General features: G+C 34.9%; 1 protein-coding gene across 1 annotated transcript in view; it reads left to right on the forward strand.

Annotated features, from left to right (window-relative positions):
• TBC1D19 (TBC1 domain family member 19) overlaps window positions 1-24,758 on the forward strand; it is a 154,868-nt gene that overhangs the window by 89,295 nt on the left and 40,815 nt on the right. Inside the window, exons 10-13 of the mRNA XM_082838743.1 lie at window positions 1,944-1,982; window positions 3,499-3,611; window positions 11,562-11,636; window positions 14,921-14,983. Coding sequence (XP_082694869.1) covers window positions 1,944-1,982; window positions 3,499-3,611; window positions 11,562-11,636; window positions 14,921-14,983 — 290 coding nt within the window. The remainder of the gene's footprint in view (window positions 1-1,943; window positions 1,983-3,498; window positions 3,612-11,561; window positions 11,637-14,920; window positions 14,984-24,758) is intronic.

Raw genomic sequence — 24,758 nt, forward strand, 5'->3', positions numbered from 1 at the left:
AGTTTTTTGAGCTCTTCTGAGAATGCTGAAGCTCCCTTGGCATCAGCCAATGCTGATTCTCCCATGATCTCTAAGTTCTTGAGGCTGTAGCACTTTACATAGTTAGCCAGCCATCCCTTATGAGCCTTAAACTCCTTCATTCTCCTCCACCCCGTCACAGTAGTATTCACAGAGGCTAAGTGCTTTTTCACACATCATTTTGCCATGAACAGGGATATGCTTCTGTGACATGTCCTCCAGCCACATACTTGACGCCTTTGCGAGCAATTTGTCATGAATGAGAGACCACTCTTGCTGTTGTAGGGGCAGCACAAACACTTCCACAAATTTCAGCTTCTTTCTGCTTTATTTTGCAAATGCTCAATTTGTTCTTACTGACCTTATGGCCCACCTTGGCAAGAAATATGCCGCTTTTCAAAAGATCTAAGATTTTAATTTTCTTGTTGAGAGATAGCACTTAACGCTCCCTCTTAGCCTTTGAGGGATTGTTTAGCTTTTTAAAAAATTATTATTATTATTTTTAACATCTTTATTGGAGTATAATTGCTTTACATAGCTTTTGAGGGATTGTTTTGACCACTTAATTGCTCTTTAGGAGCCATTTTTTCACAGAAACAAAGGGTGCACACAACGTAAGTGACAAACGAGACACAAGGTGAACAATACTCAAACACAAGTGCTGGAGACTGAGGATCCATGAAATGGCGGGAGACTACAGCAGGGTATGCCAACACATCAGTTCATTCACACAGATTCAGTGTAGTGCTTGGCACACAGCAAATTCAAGTTTTGCTTTTTTGAACTTTCTGGAATTTTTTTTCAAATGTTTTCAATCCGTGGTTGGTTGAATCCACAGACATAGGGGGCTGACTATTATCAGTAGTGCTTCTGTGCATATTCTTGTGTAAGTCTCCTGGTGCACATAGGTATAAGATGCGCCCCTGAGGGCGATGTGCTGCTGTCATAGGGCGTGCATATATTCAGTGTTAGTAGATGTTGCCAAACAGTTTTCCAAGATGGCTGTACTGATTCACACTCCTACCACCTTTGTATGAGAAGCTCATTTGCTCCATTTCCTTTGCATTTAGAATTGTCAGTCTTTTTCATTTTAGCCATTGTGATGGGTGTGTATTTCATAATGGTTTTAATTGCATTTCTCTGGTGACTGATGTGGTTGGGCATCTTTTCATATGTTTATTGCCCGTTGGATTACCTCTTTTGTAAAGAACCTGTTCACAGCTTCTGCCTATTTGTGTCAGATAGTTGTCTTTTTTAAATTGACTTACCGGGAGTGCTTTACATGTTCTAAGTACAAGTCCTTTGCTGGATATATGTATTGCAAATACAGTCTTCCACTCTGTGACTTACCTTTTCACTCTCAGTGGTACCTTTTGATGAACAGATGTTTCTCGGTTTTAATATGATCTAGTTTAGGAGGTTATTTCCATTATGATTGGTACTTTAAAAACAAATCTTTGTTTCTCCCATACAATCTTTTTAAATGGCATTTGTATAGTGGGATTTCCTATAAAGTATTAAGGCTTTTATTAGATTTGCTTTCATGGTAGATTAGAGTAGAAGTAGGGATTTGCAAATAAAGCTATCAATAAGTTTTGTTTTGTTTTTAGGAAAAAAAGTCAAAGATGAATGGACAAACATTTGTGTTGTGAGAAGATATTCTGTATTACTTTAACAAAGAAAATTAGTTTATCAATCTTTTCTTCTGATTAAATATATTTCCTTTTCATTTCTACAAACTTGAAATAACTTAGAAAAAAGATTTTTCCACATATAAAGATAAATATTCTTATAGTTTCCTGGAGAGCCATTCAGCTTTGAAAATAATTAAAAGCATCAACACCAGAAAACATTTACATAATATTGTTCTAAATGTGGCTGAGTATATTTGTGTCTAATAATTTTATTTATTTTATCATTTTTAGAACTTTTTGAAAATGAGCATGTACGTATTGGGCAAAAAGGTAAGCTTTTAATTATACTTATTTTAATTTCTGAAAATGAGATAGTCTCAAGTAAATGTCTGTATCGTATACCCTCAACTGAAATTTAATCTCTGAGAAGCTAAAGACCTAAAAAGGAATAAAATTTAACAATGTAGATAAAACAATGGGAATCTTTATAAAGAGGGGAAATGCATCAATTTGGCTTTATCAATAAATGTCAGGTAAAGAAGTACACAGATGGTTCACTAAAAAGGAAATGATAAATGCAGGCACGCATTTCTCAAGGATATTAGCTTAATCCATTCAACAGTAGAATTTCATTTTAAAATCAAAGAGCCAGGTTCTCTCTTTGATGTGCCCACACCCTTCTCATTAGTGTTAATAGGAATATGCTCCTGCATCAGGAGAGAATAATAGCTGTCACACTTCCCAGCGACTGTTCACCATGGTAGGGCTTAATAACTGAAGCAGCTGTTAGTGTTCTGGAGAACAAATTTTCCCCATCTTTTTAAGATTCTTTTCCTTATTTATAAATCCTGTTTTGTCTTTGAAATATGAAGTGCAGGTAAGTCTTGTGTCAGAATAAATCTTCTATGGCAATTATATTATCATGTTCTAAACTCCCTAGTTCAATTTTTCAGAATCCTATTTATTTAGAAAACTGCATTTGTATGATTTGATATTTTCATTAAACACAATTGCAAGTTATCATGTGGTCCCTTTGTTTCATTCTCATTTAGTGTAAGATTTTTTCCTTTTTCTTTTAAGAAGAAAATATAAGAAACCAAAACTGTTTGACAAATATCAGCAGTTGTCTAGTATTTCTTCTTTTGTTTTTATTTTTTGGTTTTGTTTGTTTGTTTTGGACGGGGGCTTAATTTCCAGACTTAATAGCTAGTATTTTCATTAACATAAAGATGAAAACAAAAGGATAATATATTAATTTTGTGAACTTGACTGCTTATGAATAATGTTTGGCCTTTTTAAAAGGTTATCAGATCTTTTTTGTTTTTACTTCTTTAAAAATCCCTCTCTTCTGTTGATTTTGGCAGATAGCTAAAATGTCATCGAATAGAATGGATATCTACATTCTTTAGAATTCTCAGTCATAATACTTCAAATAGCATACCACTTCCAAATACTAGAACATTCATGACTTAGTAGAACATGCATCAGAAATTTAGGGTTTCTGTAGCTATGACTTCATGTGATGATGAAATCCAAAAATTATTCTACATATGCATCACAAGTTTCACATCCATGGAGCTATAGTTAAAGCACAGTGAAATCAAGGTACCTACATTAAAAACTTTCACCTGGTGGGGTAGGAGGTGGAGGAGCTTACGGCTTGAAACTTACAGGGCTGTAAATAACACCACATCAAAAATGTGAGAGTAAAAGAAGATTGTCAAGATATGATGCAATTATGTTAGACATAAAGATGAAATGTTAGCTTCCCAAAAATTTTTAAAGATTTCAATGTTATTTCTTACATTATGAATTTTCTAATGAGATTTTAATATACTTTTGACAGTTCTATCAGAACAAGATAGTGCTGCTGCTCAACAGTATATCAGACAAGGAAGTCCCACAGCACTGAGAGCTGAATTATGGGCTCTCATTTTGAATATTTCCAGCCAACCTGAGGTAAGAAGAAAAAGGATGGGCCAGATTTGATATTTGTTTTTCAAAGACCTGCATTCAAAGTAGAAATACTTTTTTCTTAGTCTAATATTTACTCCCTTTTTAATTTTCAAATTCACTGTGGTTTAGAGTTCTAAGATAAGATTAACATATAATTTAATCACTGTGTGCTTAACATAGATGTTTTTGTTATTAATAATTAGTTGGATAGGGTGAACCTATACATACAACAGAACAATAAGTAAAATCTTAAGAAGTGGAGTCCACCAATTCAGATCAGTGAAGATGTGTGGTAGAACTGGGAGTTATAATAGGGAGAAATAAAGATGGACAGCTCGATATACGTAAATGACTACTTTGTCCCTACAGTTACTTTCAAAATATGCACGATTTTTATGGGTTTAAAATTGACAGATTATGTGGGAATGTTATTTTTCTAAGTATAAGAACATCTTATTTTAGGAAATAAAATGAATATGAAGAGAAATCACCAACAGACAGGTAATAGATTCAACAAAGAAAGAAGTGTAAGACATTGATTCTTTTTGAAATATTTTGGAGAATTTTTTTTTTTTTTTTTTTTTTTTGCTGAAGCCCACTGATCCTATGTCATCTATTTAAAGATTTTAATAAATAGCAAACTAATAGTTCCCTAACCTAGCAGTTAAAAACATGGGTTTTGTTTAGAATCATATGACCTAGTTTCAACTCCTAGCTCCCTCAACTTATTTGAAATAAGTCATTGAGTGAGTTAAATTTCTTCAAACTTCAACTTACCCATACTTAGATATAGGTAATAATTTTTATATCCCAGTGTGGTTGAAAGAATTAAATGAAATCTATGTGAGTCTTTTATTAACACAGTACTTGATATAACAGGTCACCATTGATGGTAGCAATAGTAATTACATATTACATGTAATTATGTTATAAATTAATTATAATTTATAATAATGCAGTTTTTAAGAAAATCAAACATTATTAACATATATTATAAAAACTACACCTGTAACCTTTGCAAATTATGTATGCATGCTTGTGTGTGTGTGTGTGTGTGTGTGTGTGTGAGTATTTTAAATCTCCTGCTCTGAACAGCACTATCAAAAATCACTTGCTTTTTTGAAAGAATAAACCTTGTGATTTATTTTAGAGCAGTTTTAAACCAAATGATACTACTGATGTTTTGAGGTGACACTTTAAAAGTGACAGTTTACAAAACAGTTTTGAGTGTATGCTGGGCATTTTTTGTGAGTGTATCAACTCTTGTAGAAGAGGTAGTAGTTCTTGTCCTGACCTGTGTAGATGACCTACCAACTTCACTGATCAGGAGCTAAGTTAGCAAGTCCTGTCTCTGCAGAGGAACTAACTACTACCATTTCAAAAATAGATTTAGAATTTTTCCAGAAGTATAGTTGTAGAATAAAAGTAGTAATCGCAGATAATGATTGTATAAAGTTCAAAGGCAGTTTTTACACTTGAATTCTGGAGTTAAGTTATCTTGATTTTCTATATTCAAAATGGCAAATCTGTAAATAGAAATTAATATTATCAGAAGGCAATCTTGATTTTATTGAATAAAACATTTTCTATCACTTACACTTATTTTCACTGTAAATGTGTGACCTGAACAAACTATAGCGGTTCCGAAATAATTGTTGTAGGTGGTACATTAGAGGGTGGAGGGGGAGAGAGTGAGAGGCAGAGAGAGGGAGAATACTTACTTCTTATGAAGAATACTTTATCAGAACTTTTTGTTCAATTACTTTCCAATCACTTAAAATAAGCTACACATACAAATGCATCACAGTTGAGGAGTTAGATAAATGGAATATTTCAAATTTCACACTCATAAAGCTATTTTTTTTTTCATAAAGCTATTTTTAAAATCTTACCTCAATAGAAAGACTTGGGATTTAATGCTTTAAGTTCCTAGCAGTTAATTTATTTAGTACTTTTACTAGAACATTATTTAACTTTGATTTTTTTCTCTTTTTAAGAAAATATGTGGTAAGTTTAAAAGAATTGCTTTTATATATTTTCTTTTCTACAGCTCTCTAGATCTCTGGATCAAAATATCCATATTTAGTAAACATTCATATTTAAATTTTTTTGCTTAATTTCAGTTTGCTAATTAAAAGTAGAAAATTGTCTTATACTTTGCTCTAGGTTCTTGCTTACTGATAAGATAGCCAAGATGAGTATTAACATTTAAGATTTCCTTTAGTGATTTCACAATAAGGTTCTCCACAACCTTTCTTTCTCCCACCATAACCAGTGCAGGAGCAAAGACCTAAAGACAGAGAAACATATACCATACTTCTTACTTTAGTTGGCTGCCTCCCTTTCTAGATTGAGTACCTGAGGACAGGGATTTTTTTCTTCTTCATCATCTGTAAAGTCAGTATCTTGTACAGCGTCTAGAAATGGTCAGCTCATCTAAATGCTTAATGAACAATTAAGTATAAACTGTTAGGAATGTTCTGTGAGTTCTTTGACTTCCTGAGAGTATATTTCCTTTTTCCTTTAGTTAAAGAGATAGTGTGTAAGTCTGCATAAAATATAAAATAGATACATATACTAAAATTTAAATATTCTCTGATGCTAAAAATTTGGGCTATTTTGCTTTTCAAAGATTGCTTTTTATAATCATAATTTATTACTGTTAAATATCTATTTTGCCAAAGCTTATACAAAATACTCTTGAAATATCCTATTACATTATTGGTAATTGTTATATTTTATAAATTCTTGTTTTATAATGTCTTTGGTATTAGGGTAATGTTGGCCTCATAGAATGAATTAAGAAGTATTCCTTCTGCTTCTGTCCTCTGAAGGAGATTGTAGAATACTGGCAGAATTTCTTCCTTAAATGTTTGGTAGAATTCACCAATGAGGCCCTGGTACTGTCTGTTTTAGACACTTATTAATTATTAAATCAATTACTTTAATAGATGTAGGCCTATTCCAATTGTCTGTTTCTTCTTGTGTGTTTCAGCAAATTCTGTCTTGTTCAAGTAATTGATCCATTTCATCTAGGTTATCAAATTTGTGGGCAGAGAATTGTTCATAGTATACCTTTATTATCCTTTTAATGTCGATAGGATCTGTAGTGATGTACCCTCCTTCATTTCTGATTTGGGTAATTTGTGTCCTTTCTCTTCTTTTTTTTAGTTAGCCTGGCTAAAGGCTCATTCGTTTTATTGATCTTTTCAAAGAACTAGCTTTTTGTTTCAATTTTTTTCTCTATTGATTTCCTGTTTTCAATTTCATTTATTTCTGCTCTAATTCTTATCATTTCTCTTCTTCTGCTTACTTTAAATTTAATTTGTTCTTCTTTTTCTAGTTTCCTAAGGTGGAAACTTAGATTATTGATTTTTAGATCTTTCTTGTTTTCTAATTTATGCATGCATTCAATTCTGTAAATTTCCATCTAAGCACTGCTTTTACTACATCCCACAAATTTTGATAAGTTACCTTTTCATTTAGTTCAAAATATTTTTAACTTTCTCTTGAGATTTCTTCTTTGACCCATGTGTTATTTAGAAGTATGTTGTTTAATCTCCCTGTATTTGGGGATTTTCCAGTTATCTTTTTGTTAATGATTTCTAGTTTAAGTCCACTGTGGTCTGAGAGCAGACATTGTATGATTTCTATTCTTTTAAATTTGTTAAGGCTATGTTTTATGACCCAGAATGTGGTCTATCTTAGTGAATGTTCCATGTGAGTTTGAGAGGAATGTGTATTCTACTGTTATTGGATAAAGTAGTGTACAGGTGTCCATCATATCCAGTTGATTGATGGTGTTGTTGAGTTCAACTTCGACCTTACTGATTTTCTGCCTGCTGAATCTATTTCTGATAGGGAGGTGTTGGAGTTTTATTTCAATTGGAAATGCATGGTTTATTTAATAAAGGATGCTGATAACCATCCTTCTGAAAGAAAACTCAGACCTTTGGCTTACCATATATAAAAATAAATTCCAGGTAGGTTATAAACATTTTAATTAAAAATATCAATTTTAGGGGCTTCCCTGGTGGCGCAGTGGTTGGGAGTCCGCCTGCCAATGCAGGGGACACAGGTTCATGCCCCGGTCCGGGAAGATCCCACATGCCGCGGAGCCTGCGCATCCGGAGCCTGTGCTCCACAGCGGGAGAGGCCACAACAGTGAGAGGCCTGCGTACTGCAAAAAAAAAAAAAATCAATTTTAGAAAAAACTAGAAAAATATTTGTATAAACATGTGATGTAGGAGAGCCTTGCCTAAGGGAAGCAAGAAAATCCAAAGCCATAAAAATTTTTTTAAAATTTGTCAATGTATACCATAAACAAAAATCAAACAACACATATTAATTTGAAGAAAAAGTATTTGTAACACAAATGACAAAAGGTTAATCCTCATTATCAATAAAGAGCCTGACAAATTAATAAAATAAATGTAATCTAATAGAAAAATATGTAAGTCATTGAAGTGGAAATTCAAATGACCAGTAAGCATATGAAAGAATGTCAACTTTATTAGTATTTGGGAAAGTGCAAATTAATACAACAGTAAGATAACCATTTTTCATCCATGGAAAAGTTAAAATGGTGAGGATATAGGTAAACTTTGTGCTCTCATGGGTTGCTGGTGGGAATTTGAATTGATACTTTTTTGGAAAGTAGTTAGGCAATTTGTAGTCCAACTAAAGATATGTGTGTGTGTGTGTGTGTGTGTATTTATATATATGGCCTTCAGCCTACAATCCTACCTTTGCCAGTTTATCCCATAGATACAAAAGCATATGTGCATGAGGATATTTATTGCAGTATTTGTAGTGACAAACAACTAGAAACAACCTGAGTAGCCATCTATAGGCTAAAAGAATGGTTAAATAAATTGTGATACATCTGTAGCACAGCTTCAAAAATATTAAAGTGTATGTAGTTATTAAAAAGACGTAGAGAGATGACCATGATATACACTAGAAACTGAAAAATAAGTATAGAATGATTCCATTTTATGTTAAAAAAACAACTAAAACCCTTAAATATTATATATTTGTATAAGCATGGAGAAAAGTATGGAAGAATACAAATTACAAATAATGTTACAAATACAATACAAATAACATTAGTTTCTTCAGTGTGGTGGCAGGGAAGAAGAAAAGGTTATTAACTTTTTCTTTATCCAGCTTTAGATTGTTTCACTTATTTTAATGGTCATATATCAGTTTGTAATTTTAAACTTATTTTATTTTTAAAAAGAGACATAACTCTAAGCATCTTAGCTTTTCCACTGTGTTCCCTAGAAGACATTAAAGTATAATACTATGCCCTTTGCCCGTTGTCAAGGATTGGTATTTGAATTAGGTGCTGTTCCAGCCTTTAAAAATGTTTTTTTATTCTAGCCAGAGAGATGGATTTAATAAATACAGTAGAAGGTAAATAAAATAGTAAAATAATTTTGCTTTAGGTAAGAAATCAAAACAACATGAATGAGAACAAAGTAAGGCTTTTTAATTAAAATTAAAATGACTAAAAATAGCCAGTAAATCCCCAGATTATCTTTATGCAAAGAGCACTTTGCCTCAAATCAGAGAACTGTGTATTAAGCATCTTTCAAGACAAAGAAATCATGTTTCAGGAAACATAGGGTTGGACACCACCCTGCCAAGGCAGCTGCATGCAACAGATATTCTTCTTTGTCCCAGACGAACCTGTCTCACAACTCTTATTTGAGGGAATGTCTTCAGAAAGAATCACGTAGACTGGGATGTAGTGATGGAGCCAAGCAGTATTTGGATATGGGTGGAAACCAGGGCTAAAATGCCCAAGACATGGATGGAGGGATTTGGAGGAACACAGGGATCAGCTGAAGTAGTGAGATGATATTTCCATCTCTCTTTAACACAACTACTACCCATTTAGTCTTAACCTTTATTATTTATTATGAACACCCCGACCAACTATTAGCCTGATGCTTAACTGGATTACGTCTCATGTCCCTCCTCCCTCTCTGCCTTCCCCTGTCTTTTCTTCTTTTTCCTTTCCTCTCCTTTTCTCTTCTTCCTATCTTTCCTCTCTTCCTTCTTATTTCTTATTCTCTATTAAATTAAACATTAGCCAAATCTTATCACTGTTTAGAGTTAGATTTTCTAATATAATACCATATTCTTTTCTTTTTTTTAAACTGATTTTTTTGCTATTACAATTTTTTAAAATTTTTATTTTATATTGGAGTATCATTGCTTATCAGTGTGTTAGTTTCAGGCGTACAGCAAAGTGATTCAGTTATACATATACATGTATCTATTCTTTTTCAAATTCTTTTCCCATTTAGGTTATTACAGAATATTGAGCAGAGTTCCCTGTGCTATAACTGATTTTTATTTACTTTTCTAAAAACCTGGACTCAGATGTAAAGCAAAGTACACTGCTGATTCTATTGATCAATGTCATTAAAAGTCCTAAACCCTTATTATTGTCCATTAGCCAGATGAGATGAGAGTGTTTCTCATTATCTCTTGGAAATTTATGTATCTTCTCAAGCTGTGCTTAAATCATGTACAGGTTAACTGCATAGGATTCTGTATAGTTATAATCATTATATTTTGAACTAAAAAATGAATAATAAAGGATTTTTAATCTTAAAAAAAAACCCTCATGTTTTTCATATGCTCTATGATTACTTTTACTACCAGGGCTGATTTAGTATGTTTAAACTTTTTTATTTTATAATAATTTAGATATTAGAAAGGCAGTATAGTGTAGTCATTCTGGGTTTTTATATAGGTTTCAGGGCTTTCCCGGGATCAAATCTTACTACCTTTGTGGCCTTGGACAGCAAGTTACTTCTTTCTCTGGGCCTTAATTTCTCAAATGTAAATGGGAATAATAATCATTGTTGAACAGTTTTATTTTGTTGGTATGGGATTAAATAGATTAACTCATGTGTAGTGGGATTAAATAGATTAACTCATGTGTAAAACAGTTCCTGACACCTAGTAATTACTTAATAAATACTGCATTTGCTGTATTTTTCTTTTTTTAAAAAAAATAAATTTATTTATTTTGGGCTGCGTTGGGTCTTCGTTGCTGCATACGGGCTTTCTCTAGTTGCAGTGAGCGGGGGCTACTCTTCATTGTGGTGCACGGTCCTCTCATTGCAGTGGCTTCTCTTTTTGCAGAGCATAGGCTCTAGGCACTCGGGCTTCAGTAGTTGTGGCACGTGGGCTCAGTTGCTCCGCAGCATGTGGGATCTTCCTGGACCAGGGCTCGAACCCATGTCCCCTGCATTGGCAGGCGGATTCTTAACCACTGCACCACCAGGGAAGTCCTGCATTTGCTATTAAATTACAGTTAATCAATTTAGCAAACATTGATTAAATACCCACCAGGTAGCAGATTTTATCCTAAGGGATGGGATTAGGTATATTTATTGATCATCTACTATTGGCCAGGCATGGAGACTGTAGTAGTGAATAAAAAAAAGTCCTGGGAACTTCCCTGGTGGGGCAGTGGTTAGGAATCGGACTGCCAATGCAGAGGACACAGGCTCAAGCCCTGGTCCGGGAAGATCCCACATGCTGCAGAGCAACTGAGCCCATGCACCACAGCTACTGAGTCTGTGCTCTAGAGCCCGCGAGCCACAACTACTGAAGCCCATGCGCCTAGAGCCCATGCTCCACAACAAAAGAAGCCACCGCAACGAGAAACCTGTGAAGCCACCGCAACGAGAAGCCCATGCACCACAACGAAGAGTAGCCCCTGATGGCCGCAACTAGAGAAAGACGGCACGCAGCAACAAAGACCCAATGCAGCCAAAAATAAACAAATTTTAAAAAAAAAGTCCTTATCCTCTTAGTGTTTATAATACTATTAATGATCATTATTTATTAAAGGCATTATTTATTTGAGGCTGACTTTAAAATGTGATTGACTTTTAATGTTTTTGTTTGTTTAACTTTTAAATCTAGGATATCTTGTATTATGAGCAGCTTAAGACTAATGTGATACAACATGACCTTTTGGTGGACAGTTTAATTTATAAAGTAAGTAAAAGTATACATAGTTTTTCCATTTCATTGATATCATTAAGCAATTATTGAGTCTTCAACATGTAGGGACTGCACTATGCATGATGATACATATTAAACTTGAAAAATAATTTTAAGTGATCATTATACTTACAAAGTTAAGTTTGACCTTCAAAATTTGCAGTTTCTATTCAATGTTATCCTCCTTCCCGTTGAAACTGTCCTCATAATCCTTTCCTGACCCTCCCATTTATTGATTAAGAGAATGATAAGCATTTCCTGTCCTTATAAATTCAAGTTTTCCACACAAACTACATAAAAAGAAACTAAAAGGAAAATGAGATTATGGATTTTTTTATCTTATTTGTCTCACAGTCTTTAGGGCCTGCTTATTTATTTTATTATTTTGAAGTCATGTTTTATTTTTAATTTCTTTTAGTTTCTAGACATATAGTTAAGCACGTCTCAAGTTTTATTATAAGGATTCATTGAGTTTTTGTTTCCAGGCATCTGATATTGAGACGAGATGCAGATGCTGAAAACGTGGTATAGGATATGACTGATTCTGGATTAATGATTGGGTTGTTTAAAAGACTTGGATTTTAGATTTAGAACGTGTAAGATAGAGGAGACGGGCATATTATTCCAGATCTCAGAAACAGGGGAGAGAAGAACCTAAAAATTTGTCTGGGTAAAACATAACCAAAGTTAATTATAACAATGACTACTAGCATTTAATGATTGCTTACTATGTGCCATACATTGTTCCAAACTCTTTACATAGATTGTCACCTGATCCTGTTAGCTACCTTGGGTGGTAGATACCAGCATTTGGGCTGTAAATGATAAATGCATTTTTTCCTGGAAAAAACTTGCATTCTGCAAAATCATGCTTAAAAATAAGAGCTTATAGGAAAAATTGCACTTTTGTAACTAAAGTGCTAACAGAAATAATAATTGGGAGATGAATTGGACAACTCAGGCAGGCTGCTCCTGCAGGAGTTATTAAAAATGTACAAAAATAATAAAGTGTAAATGCTAAAGTAATGCAGATGGAAGTGGTGCACAGCACCACTGGGGCTGCTTTTCAGGTGGGCACAAGAGGAAGTGCAGAAGCTAAGAGATGTGCAAGGCAGGGGGTGTGCCTCTCTGGAGAGGGGGCCCCCGTGCAATCATTCATTTTCCATTCTCTTGAAATACAGTTATAAGGGCTCATGCCTGTGGAAGACTTTGCCCTTTCCTGCTGAAGGTTATAATTCTACTTCTGCTGTTCTGGCTTCCCTGTTTTAAAGAAAAATTGCATATGAACGAACACAATTTTCATGTTATACTGCCATCATTCCCTTACTCACCAGCCACATATTGATATATGTGTTGTAGCAAAACAGGAAGTACTATCATTTTACCATTTTACAGATGAGGGAACTGAGGTAAAGAAAGAGTAAAGAAATTTGTTTAAATTCATATATTAAATAGCAAAGCCAAGATTTGAATCTAGGTAATCTGACTTCACAACCGTACCTTTAACCACTGTGCTCTACAGAGAGAAAAGATGAGGAAATTTAAGAGGATGCAGTCTTTTGATGAAAAGTCTTGACTCTCACAGAAGTTTTTACATAGATTTGGATCACAGGTACTACTATTAACTTTGAGGTCAAATGATTGTGCTCAGGGGATTATTTTAACAACACCCTAAGAGATCTTTTGGGCTTTAAGACCTTCAATCTCCTTTCTGTTCAAATGAGAGAAGACTCAACAAGAGAAGTTGTTCAAAAAATCCAAGAGTGCTAGCATGAGAGTTCTCTTTGCTGCCAACATGAATTTCGGTTAGAATCAGTAAAAAACAAATCTGTCATGAGAAAGAGGTCAACAGTTTGTGTCTGAAGAATTGAATATAAGTTCTGCTAGAATCAATCCTGACTGTCCACAACATGAGTGTTTTTAGGAAGATATCTGTCTCTGGTTGTTTCTGACTTGTATTAGTTGAGTTCTGCTGATCTTATTGGAACAACTCCAAACATTATTAAAGTCAGCCCTTGAGGAAATGAGCATTTTTAAATTATTTGAAGTTTCATTACAAGTCCCTTTGGCAAAGGTTCATTTTTAATTTAACTGAAAGTAAAGTAGAATTATTTTAGTGATTAAAGAAATTAATGAAACAAGGCAATGCTTATATACAGAACACCATCAAACCCTCCCTAAGCTAAAATATCTAATGGTTCTCTCTGCACTGTGTTTTTTTCCCACAAACTTGCCTTGAATCCACACCATCTACAGTTTTCCACCACTTGCTATGATGGACAGTTGACCTGTCAGTTTATATCAGTGTTTCTCAACCTTTTCTTCATTATTATCCCTAAAGAGAAAATTTTCTCTAATATAAAAAAAATTAAATACCAAAGAATAAGATTTTGGTGGGTAAGGATAAGCTTTGGAGGTCCACAGACCATTGTACTATGTAAAAGTTTTTGATCCCCAGGAACGAAGTCTCACCCCTTAGAGGCAATATCATCCTCGTTGAGATTGCATGGTCTCTGCCTCTGCCCACGTTGTGACTTAGACTGGCTCCTTTCTTTCCTCTTAGTCTGCGTCTTTCAGTTTTCCCAAGCGTAGCACACATTCACTACCTCCAGAGTCATCCACAGCTCATTTCATCCTCCTGTAATTGCTGCTTTGATCAATAGTCTGATTGAATTTTGTAGGTTGAGCAATATTATCATAGATTCCTGCAATATTTCTTTGTAACTGTTCCGATATTTCTACTATGTATGTTTTCTTGCTGGTGAGATTGAAGATAAACATTGTCTAGTTTGTTTGTTTGTTTGTTAGCAAGCAATGACTTGCAAGTGAAAAATCACAAAAACATGAAAGATTTTTGGTATTTTGAGGGAATGGCAAGAATGTGGGTCTGAATAGTGGAAGATGAGATTGGAACAGTAATTTGAGGCCAGATTGCTATGGTTGCTTTTGGATGTTGTGATTGCATCTCCTTTTCTAATTTTAAGACACCTAAATATTAGATTTAAAGGAGATAAAATTGAAATAAATAATAAAGAATTACTAATGGAACCAAAAAGACTGTGAACAATTTGTAGTCAAATAATGTGTCACTTATATTAGTCAAGTAAATTTATAAGTTTACCTGTGATAATTCTAGTGATAAAATCTAATTGAGAAGTTTATAATCATACATAAAAATAAAATCATTGCAGTATTATTTCTAGATGTTGCCTTTATGTCTTAGTACTATAGACATACTCATTTAGGTTCTCTTCAGTGCTCTCTACTTTTAATTATAGGATGTGAAATTGACAGCAAGCAATGATGATTATTATTTTGTATTTGAAGATTACTTATATCAGGTAAGTTGAAAAATTAAAATATGTAATGTTCTTGTTTTAAGTTCTCTAACTCAGGATACTTTAGAAGATATCTCTTTTGTTAACTGAATCTTCCTGAAATCCACTATGTTTATTTTTTATCTAATTAAATGTTCTAAGTTTGAGATAAGGTTAATTTTTGTTCTTACATGGGACTAGGTAGGAGAATAAGAGCTACATATCTGCTCCAACCAGGAGAGGTATATGCACAGATTTTTTTTTTTTATACATGTATCAACTCTTTTTTACATTCTAGTCCCATATAGGTCATTTCAGAGTATGGGTAGAGTTCTCTGTGCTGTACAGTAGGTTCTTATTAGTTATCTGTATGTGTGTGTATATATATATATATATATATATATATATATATATATATATATATATATATAGTAGTGTATATATGTCAATCCCAATCTCCTAATGTATCCCTCCCCCCCCCGTAACCATAAGTTTGTTTTCTACATCTGTGACTCTATTTCTATTTTGTAAATAGGTTCATTTGTACCTTTTTTTTTTAGATTCCACATATAAGCAATATCATATGATATTTGTCTTTGGCTGACTGACTTCACTCAGTATGACAACCTCTAGGTCCATCCATGTTGCTGCAAATGGCATTATTTCATTCTTTTTTTATGGCTGAGTAATATTCCATTGTATATATGTACCACATCTTCTTTATCCTTTCCTCCGTCAATGGACATTTAGGTTGCTTCCAAGTCCTGGCTGTTGTAAATAGTGCTGCAATGAACATTGGGGTATGTGTATCTTTTCGAATTATGGTTTTCTCCAGATATATGCCCAGGAGTGGGATTGCTGGATCATATGGTAACCCTATTTTTAGTTTCTTAAGGAACCTCCATACTGTTCTCCATAGTGGCTGTACCAATTTACATTCCCACCACAGTGTAGGAGGGTCCCCTTTTCTCTACACCCTCTCCAGCATTTATTGTTTGTAGAGTTTTTGATTAGGCACGGATTCTTAAATTGAATGTCCAGTTCATATTTCAGTCATCCCAAGACGTTCAGAGAAAGCATTTTACATGATAGTTTTCTATTAAAGGCCTTGAATAAATAATTAAATGTTTTGAAATCAGTTTGAAGCATTGTGATTACTCTTTGATCATTTCATATGCTGATATTGTGGGTGTTTGGATTTACCTAGGTCTTTTTCATATCTACTAAAATAGAAACATCTTATCACAAATAGGAAATATGAAATTTATGTAGAATTGCTTAAATAATACTTTTTTTAAAGATCACACACACATAGATAGATAGGTAGAAGATTAATAATTTGATTTTGAGTGAATGTCAACATGTGTCATGGAGAAAATATCTAGATTCCACATGACAATTTCTGCTTCATTAAATGTAAATCAGTCCCAGCTGTCTGGATTAGCAGGTTTCTAATTGGTAATAGTGGTGGTAGTTGTGCGTCTGTTTAAGAAAAGAGTTAAATAAGATTCTCTCAAGACGGTTTAATTAATCATATATTCCAAGAACTAAATTCCAACGATTTTATAAAATTTATTTATAAAGCTAAAATTTGAAATAACCCTGGAAACAATTTTAAGGAAGTTTCAGTGATTTTAAATGTGCCATTAATTTTTTTAATTTTAAAAAACAGTAAAGATTTAAAATCCCATTCTTCAACATAATTAAAAGTTGGAAAATACAAAAATCTAAAAGTTTATTTACTTATCTAGCTAATATGTAGCCTGGTACCTAATTCTTAGTACTCAGTAAAATTTTGAATGTACAGTAAAGTTAATGCTTCATTTATATATTAATGTTTGTTTCCATACTTAAGAAATATTGAGTGGAAATGATTAGTTTTGGTGTTGTATCATAAGGAGGTCCACAGAACCATCCCTAGCAGAAAAATCAAAATCAGTGAAAATTATTTAAAAAACAAAAATATTTAAAGTATCTGGGGCTTCCCCGGGGCGCAGTGGTTGAGAGTCCGCCTGACGATGCAGCAGACATGGGTTCGTGTCCTGGTCCGGGAAGATCCCACATGCCACAGAGTGGCTAGGCCCGTGAGCCATGGCCGGTGAGCCTGCGTGTCCGGAGCCTGTGCTCCGCAACAGGAGAGGCCACAACAGTGAGAGGCCCGTGTACCGCAAAAAAAAAAAAAAAAAAAATCTGGAATCTGTGTTAAGGTCATACATGAAGACAGCAACAACAACAACAAAAAAAACCAAAAAACATTTATTCAAGAAAAGCTACTAAATCTCAGAACAGTCTGTAGCACTTGAGTCGTGATGCACTCTCTCCCTCCCCTCACCCCCAGATCATCATGATGGAAGCTTCAATTCAGCTGAGTGTGGCCAGGAAGATGGGGTTCCGTTTCCCTATAACTTCTAGTCAAGGGCTGCAGTATCTCTATATGAGGGTCAGGTAACCAGCTCACACTCCTCAGCTCTGTGTTGCAGATGCTAAATTCCAGAAGAATGCAGCCAAGAAGTCAGGGACTCCCTGCCTTCAACTCATAGGGCAGACCTCTGTGGAGAGCAGGTTTGAGTAACCTCCATATTTATTTTCTGTAGTGGCTGTACCAACTTGCATTCCCGCCAACAGTGCACTAGGGTTCCCTTTTCTCTGTACCCTCCCCAATACTTTCTTTGTCTTGTCTTTTTGATGATAGCCATTTTAACAGGCCTGAGGTGATAACATATTGTGGTTTTGATTTGCATTTCCCTGATGATTATTGATGTTGACTACCTTTTCATGTACCTGTTGGCCATTTGTATGTCTTCTTTGGAAAACTTCTATTCAGTTCCTCTGCCCATTTTTTAATTGGGTTTTTTTTTTGGTTTTTTGCTATTGAGTTGTAAGAATTCTTAATATATTTTGGATATTAACCCCTTATCAGATATATGATTTGGAAATATTTTCTCCCATCCTCCCATCCTTTTCATTTTGTTGTTTATTTCTTTTGCTTTACAGAAGCTTTTTAGTTTGATGTAGTCCCACTTATTTATTTTGCTTTTGTTGCTTGTGGTTTTACTGTCATATCCAGAAAATCTCTGTGAAGTCAAGGAGCTTTTTTTCTGTGTTTTTTTTCTAGGAGTTTTATGGTACAGGTCTTACATTTAAGTCTTAAATCCATTTCACGTTCATTTTTGTGAGTGGGGTAAGATACGAGTCTAATTTCATTCTTCTGCATGTGGTTATCCAGTTTTCCCAACCCTATTTATTATTGAAGATACTATCCTTTCTCCATTGAGTATTCGTGGCTCCCTTGTCAAATATTACTTGACTATTTATGTGTGGTTTATTTCTGGGCTCTCGATTCTGTTCCGTTGGCTTGTGTGTCTATTTTTATGCCAGTGCTATACTATTTTGATTACTATAGCTTTGTAGCATAGCTTGAAATCAGGAAGTATGATGCTTTGTTATTCTTTCTTAAGATTGTTTTGGCTACTCAGGTTCTCTTGTGGCTCTATACAAATTTTAGGATTGTTTTTCTATTTCTGTGAAAAAAATGCCATTGGAATTTAAATAGGGATTGCATTGAATCTATAGATGGCTTTGGGTAGTATGGACATTTTAACAATGCTAATTCTTCGGATCCATGAACATGGGATATTGTTCCATTTGTGTCTTCTTCAGTTTCTTTCATCAAACTCTTGTACTTTTCAGTGTACAGATCTTTCACCTCCTTGGTTAAACTTATTCCTTAGTATTTTATTGGTTTTGATACTATAGTGAATGGAATTATTTATTTCTTTTTCAGATGTTTTGCTGTTAGTGTATAGAAACACAGCTGTTTTCTGTATGTTGATTTTGTATCCTGCAACTTTACTGAATTCATTGTTTAGTTCTAGCAGATTTTTGGTGGAATCCTTAGGATTTTCTACATATAAGATCATATCATTTGCAAATAAAGATAATTTTATTTCTCTCTTTCCTGTTTGGATGCCTTCTTTTCTTTGTCTTGCCTGATTGCTCAGAGTGGTCTTGTAAAAACACCAATCAATTCATGTTACTTGTGAGATTAAAACCAAAAAGACCAAAATCCTTCATGAAGCCTACATGACCCTGCGTGCACTGGTCCACCTCTTCAGCCTCATTGTTCACCTCTGCCCTGACACTCTGGCACAGTGTATTCCAACCACTCTGATCTTTTAGTCCTCAAGTTCACTATACTTCTTTCTACCTCAGGGCCATGAGACCTGCAATTCCTTTGATGTAAAAGACTGTTACCCTCCCCTCTTCCTCTAATAAATTCCTATTTTTCCTTCAGCTCTCAGCTAAAATATCACTTACTCACAAATACCTTCCCTGACCCACTCCCTGCTTCCCAACACAAACACACAAAGTCATGGCCATCTAAAGTATGCTCTTAAAGTCCTATGTAGTATTTTTCATACTTTTTATTTATAGTACTTTTTATAGCTTATTTGAGTATTTTATAATTTCTCCCCCATAAATGTTTAGTATTATGACAGTAAACATGAATACATAAATTATAATATCAACCAAAGGCCAATAATCATGATTTATAGTGTGTTGACTATTCTACTTCAGTGTGTGGGTAGAAAAAGTATAAATTTGACGATTTCATCCCCTTTGGTGACTGGAAAGAAGAGGATTGTCAATTTTAAGTTACAACTACAAAGGCTTTTTGGTGGTAGTAAAAGAGATTTGCCAGGCAACATATCTGCCTCATTTGATGAACAGGGTCAGTAAGGATATCATTTTAAATGACAGTAGTAACAATTTCTCCAAATAGTGCCAGAATTAGCCCTTGAGGATATACTCATCTTTGTGTACCCCATAAACTTGGAAAACTTATAAGTGACTAAGTCTGAAAAACAGAACCATTTATAAACAATGGATGCATTCTCTGAGAAAAAGCAGATTGATCATCAGTAAACATTCTCTGAGAAAAAGCAGGTTGATCATCAGTACATATTTATTGATTCTTATATGTAAATGATACCACCTTTGATGGGCTTATTACATTCTAGCTAGGGAGGCAAAAATGTTTTGAAATTGTTTTAAAGTGTTTATGTACAGCATTGGATATTAAGTTAATTAATATCACAGATAGTAAGTACTATAGGAGTGTGCTTTAACAATTATTTTCCATTTTTATCATATTTTAGTCCAAATTGTATTATTTTTAGATTTCACATAATTTTTTCAGTCGTACATCTCCTGGCCTCTGCTACTCTTCGTACTTTGTAAAGCTGTAATGTGGATCTTTATCCTTATAACATAAATAAAAGGATAATTATAACACGTAAGTTCTGTCTTTGGGAATTATGCAGAATTAAATTTTCCTCATGTGGATACTTTCCATGATTATACCTTTTAAATAACTAATTTTACAATTAGTCTGACTTATCAGAGGGAAGTTCATTTTAAGTAATAAAAATTATAATTGTATGTATTGGAAACAATATTATCAGAAATTGAGTTCTGATTTTTCTCTGGGAAAAGAATTTTATCCCTATACGTGTGTGCACGCACACTTGTATGTGTATGTATGTATAAGAAAGAAGAAAGGCTTTTCTTGTCACTAATTATAGGCTTTCCTTTGGCAGAGCTGCCTAGCAACATAACTGCTCTATGGGAAAATTGTTGATTGTAATGGAGTGAACTTAATGTTCCTGGAATGGTCTGTGTCATAACCAATTTATTGGGTTTTGTGACTAGGCTACAAAATTAGACAGCACGTGGCATTGCTGTGTCCATATATAGACGAGAAAACCTCAAGTAATCCCTCCTGAAGGAAGATCTGGCCCAATGCTACAAGGATACACAGGCACTCTTCTGAGTGACTCATATTAGTTACCTAAATTTTATAAGCAACAACACTGAGCATTACAGAAATAATGTTTTGAGTTATAAGTCAACTTTTTTGTATTCCAAAGTTTAGTTTTTATTTTGCATGAAATTCTTAAAAATACTTCATTGTGCTGAAAGTTTTAAATTATATCAGAGTTTTAAAATGTGTTCAAACAGAAGATAACCCTTATTCCATGGAAGTATATTGGGTAGTTTGACAATAACATTTTCAGGTTCTAGTACTTAATCGCATCATGACAATCTATAAAAGTTAACTTATTGTCCAAAGTATATAAAATATTTATAGGGGAGAATGTTTATATAGTAAAGAGAAGACACGGGAATTAATCTTTCTGTTGGGTGACAAATTCTCTACCATACGCTTGGCTTATCTAGCATATGCTTAGTAGGAATACTGACATATTAGAATATGCCATAGTTATACATATTTTAATGCCATTGAATGGTGTTCAAGAAAGGCCCAGGTGCAATCAGATAGCCTTTATTCATGTCAAGTTATTGAGTGTCTGTTCTGATACAGGCACTGTGTAAGGTGCTGCATGTTTATTAAGCTCACATTTTAGTGAAAAATGAGGTAAAGGCAAATACACAGTTATAATTTGATAAATGCTCTGATAGACGTTTATGCACTGTTGCATGCAAATAGAATTAAAGGAGAAATAAATTCTGGGAGTAGTTCAGCTTAGCGGTGGCTTCAGAATAGAAATGTTATCTGAAATGTCTGGTTCTTTTTCCTTTAATTTAAAAATTTTTAATTTTTTTTATCGAAGTATGGTTGATATACAATAGTATATTATTTTCAGGTGTACAACATAGTGATTTGACATTTATATACATTACAAATTGATCACCGTGATAAGTCTAGTAACCATCTGTCACCATACAGTTATTCCAGTTATTATTGACTGTATTCCCTGCGCTGTACATTATATTCTCATGACTCCTTTGTTTTATAACTGGAAGTTTGTACTTCTTAATCCTCTTCACCTATTTCGCTCAACCCCCCACCCACCTCCCCTCTGGCTACCGTCAATTTGTTCTCTGTATCTATGAATCTGTTTCTGTTTTATTTTGTTTGTCTGTTTGTGGTTATTTTTTTTTAAGATTCCACTTATAAATGAAATCATGGTATTTGTCTTTCTCTGAGGAAATGTCTGGTTCTTAAAGGCAAGGAATTAGGAGACTGAGAAAAACAAAAATAAACATGAGCCATGTGCATACGGTGATTAGTGAAGAGAGATTAGCTTTTCATGGCAGTGAACAACTCTGGCAGTTCAGGCTAACCTTAATGAGCACTTGCTATAGAGCAAGGTCTGTGTGAACAGAGAGAGAGAACAAATGTGAAAGACATGTCAATACCATGACCTGTCATTATAATCACTTCCTCTTGAATACACGTTCAACTCCCTCACGCTTCTCCCAATTTCTAGTAGTAATTGACTGACAAAACCTTAATCCTGGTTAAGTACAACTCTCCACCAATTCTGTGGCTGCAGTGTACATTTGAAAGTAGCTGGAGAAAAACATGCAATCATGATGACTGGTTTGATTTAAATTCATGACCTTTAACCTCAAGAGAGTCCTTACTTCTGCTCGGCATTTCTACTTCATTTCCCTGGTCCAATCATTCATCTATTCCCCTAGAGGACTTCTCATACCTCCTCTCTCTTCAGATCTCCACCTCTTCTCTCTCAGGTAATGACTTTGAGTCCTGTTTCTGAAAAAAATAAAAGTTCTGAGAACCGCCCTCCACCACACGTAGTCCACCTACCTGCCTCTGCACCCATATATTCAGCTTTCCCTTCCTCTTATTATGGATAAACTGCCCATGCTTTTATTTATAACAAAGCCAGTCCCTGCATTTGGACACTGAAACTCATCTTCCCTCGTACTCAAAGGCAGTGCAATTGTTAGTCTTTCCATCATCAATTTTCCCATTTTATTGGATCACTCCTCTTAGTATACAACTGCATGGTTATTTCTCTCAATCTGAAAAACAAAGCAAAATAAAGTGAAACAAAAATCTTTCTTGATCCCTTATCCCTTCCAGCTACTGCCCCATTCCCCTGTTCCCTTATTTGGCAAAACTTCTTTTAAAAAAATCTGCAGATATTGTTTCTAAGTCCTATCCTCCTATTCTCTCTTGAACCTTCCTTAATCAGTCTTTTTTTGCCCAACTGTCCTACTGAAGATCACGAGTGATTTCATATTGCTGGTCATTTCCCAGTTTTCACCTTACTTTATCTGTTTGGTCACTCAATCATGCCTTCTCTTTGATTCTCTTTCTTCACTTGGCTTCTAGGATTATCATGCTTTCTGGTTCCCTTCTATCTTACTGGCTGGCATTCTCATTCACCTTTGCTGCTTTCTCTTCATCTCCCAGTCATACCCTGGAGTAACGCCAAGGATAAGTCCTTGGACTTCTTTTTTTCCCCCATCTTTGCCATTGGTGATCTCATATATTCTCCTGACTTTAAGTACCATCTGTACACTGACAACTTCCAAATTTTTATTTATCTTTAATTTATATTTGTCTTTTGGGGCTTTCTGGACCTCTCCCTTCAACCCTAGGCTTATTTGTCTGGTCCCGGTGACCTGTTCCAAAATCTTATTATCCCAGGCTCATTTCCTGACCACTTTTAGGTTCCTAATTAAAATACACATCAGGGCTTCCCTGGTGGCGCAGTGGTTGAGAGTCCACCTGCCGATGCAGGTGACACGGGTTCGTGCCCTGGCCCAGGAAGATCCCACATGCCGCGGAGCGGCTGGGCCCATGAGCCATGGCCGCTGAGCCTGCGCGTCCGGAGCCTGTGCTCCGCAACGGGAGAGGCCACAGCAGTGAGAGGCCCGCGTACCGCAAAAAATAAACTATTGTTCGTCTGTATAGTGGATTATTCTGCAGCATTAAAAAATGTGGGTAGAAAATACTTACTTTATAATTTTTTTTTTACAGATTTATTTACTTTATTTTTAAAATTTTGGCTGTGTTAGGTCTTCATTGCTGCACGTGGGTGTTCTCTAGTTGCGGTGAGCAGGGGCTACTCTTCGTTGCGGTGTGCAGGCTTCTCTTTGCGGTGGCTTCTCTTGTTGTGGAGCACAAGGCATGCGGCCTTCAGTAGTTGTGGCACGTGGGCTCAGTAGTTGTGGCTCATGGGCTCTAGAGCACAGACTCAGTAGTTGTGGCACATGGGATTAGTTGCTCCGCGGCATGTGGGATCTTCCCACACCAGGGATCGAACCCGTGTCCCCTGCATTGGTAGGTGGATTCTTAACCACTGCACCACCAGGGAAATCCCTTATTTTATAATACTGAGAGAAAGTAGGGTATAGAACAGTATGCATAATCCTATTTTGTTGGAAAAATTTATGTATGTATGTATAAGAACAGCCCGGAAGGATATACATCAAAATATTAACACTGGTGAGATTGTGGGTCTTCTTTCTCCATTTTTTAATTATCTCTATTTCTAATTTTTTTTCTTATTTTTATCATAAACATGTATTGCTTGCATAGTCTTTTAATATATAAAAATAAATCAACAGCAATGGTTGCTACGTATCCAACCATTGGATACGTATCAGGTTGCACCTGACTGATGCCCAGTCTCCATATCTATCCTGTTTCTAAAGCTGGGCCCCTTTCTTGTGTCTTGAACTCATGGTTCCCCTCTCCATTCACTCCTGCTGCTAGACGAGCCCTGATTTTGTTCCCCAGTTCTGTTAACTGGGCTTCTGCCTTTTTCTGTTATTCCCGAATCCTTTTCTCAGTAACATCTTTTGAATCCCAGGACTTCTAATACCAGGACCTAGATTTCCTGTCACTCACTAATCACCTTCCTGGGGATTGGTCCCCTGCCTCCAGGCTGGTATCAACAATCCAGTTCCTCCTACTGGACATCTTTGATTTTGACTTTCTGCCCTACCTATTTTCCTC

Source organism: Leucopleurus acutus, assembly GCF_964270905.1.
Source record: "Leucopleurus acutus genome assembly, chromosome: 4".
Taxonomy (NCBI): domain Eukaryota; kingdom Metazoa; phylum Chordata; class Mammalia; order Artiodactyla; family Delphinidae; genus Leucopleurus; species Leucopleurus acutus.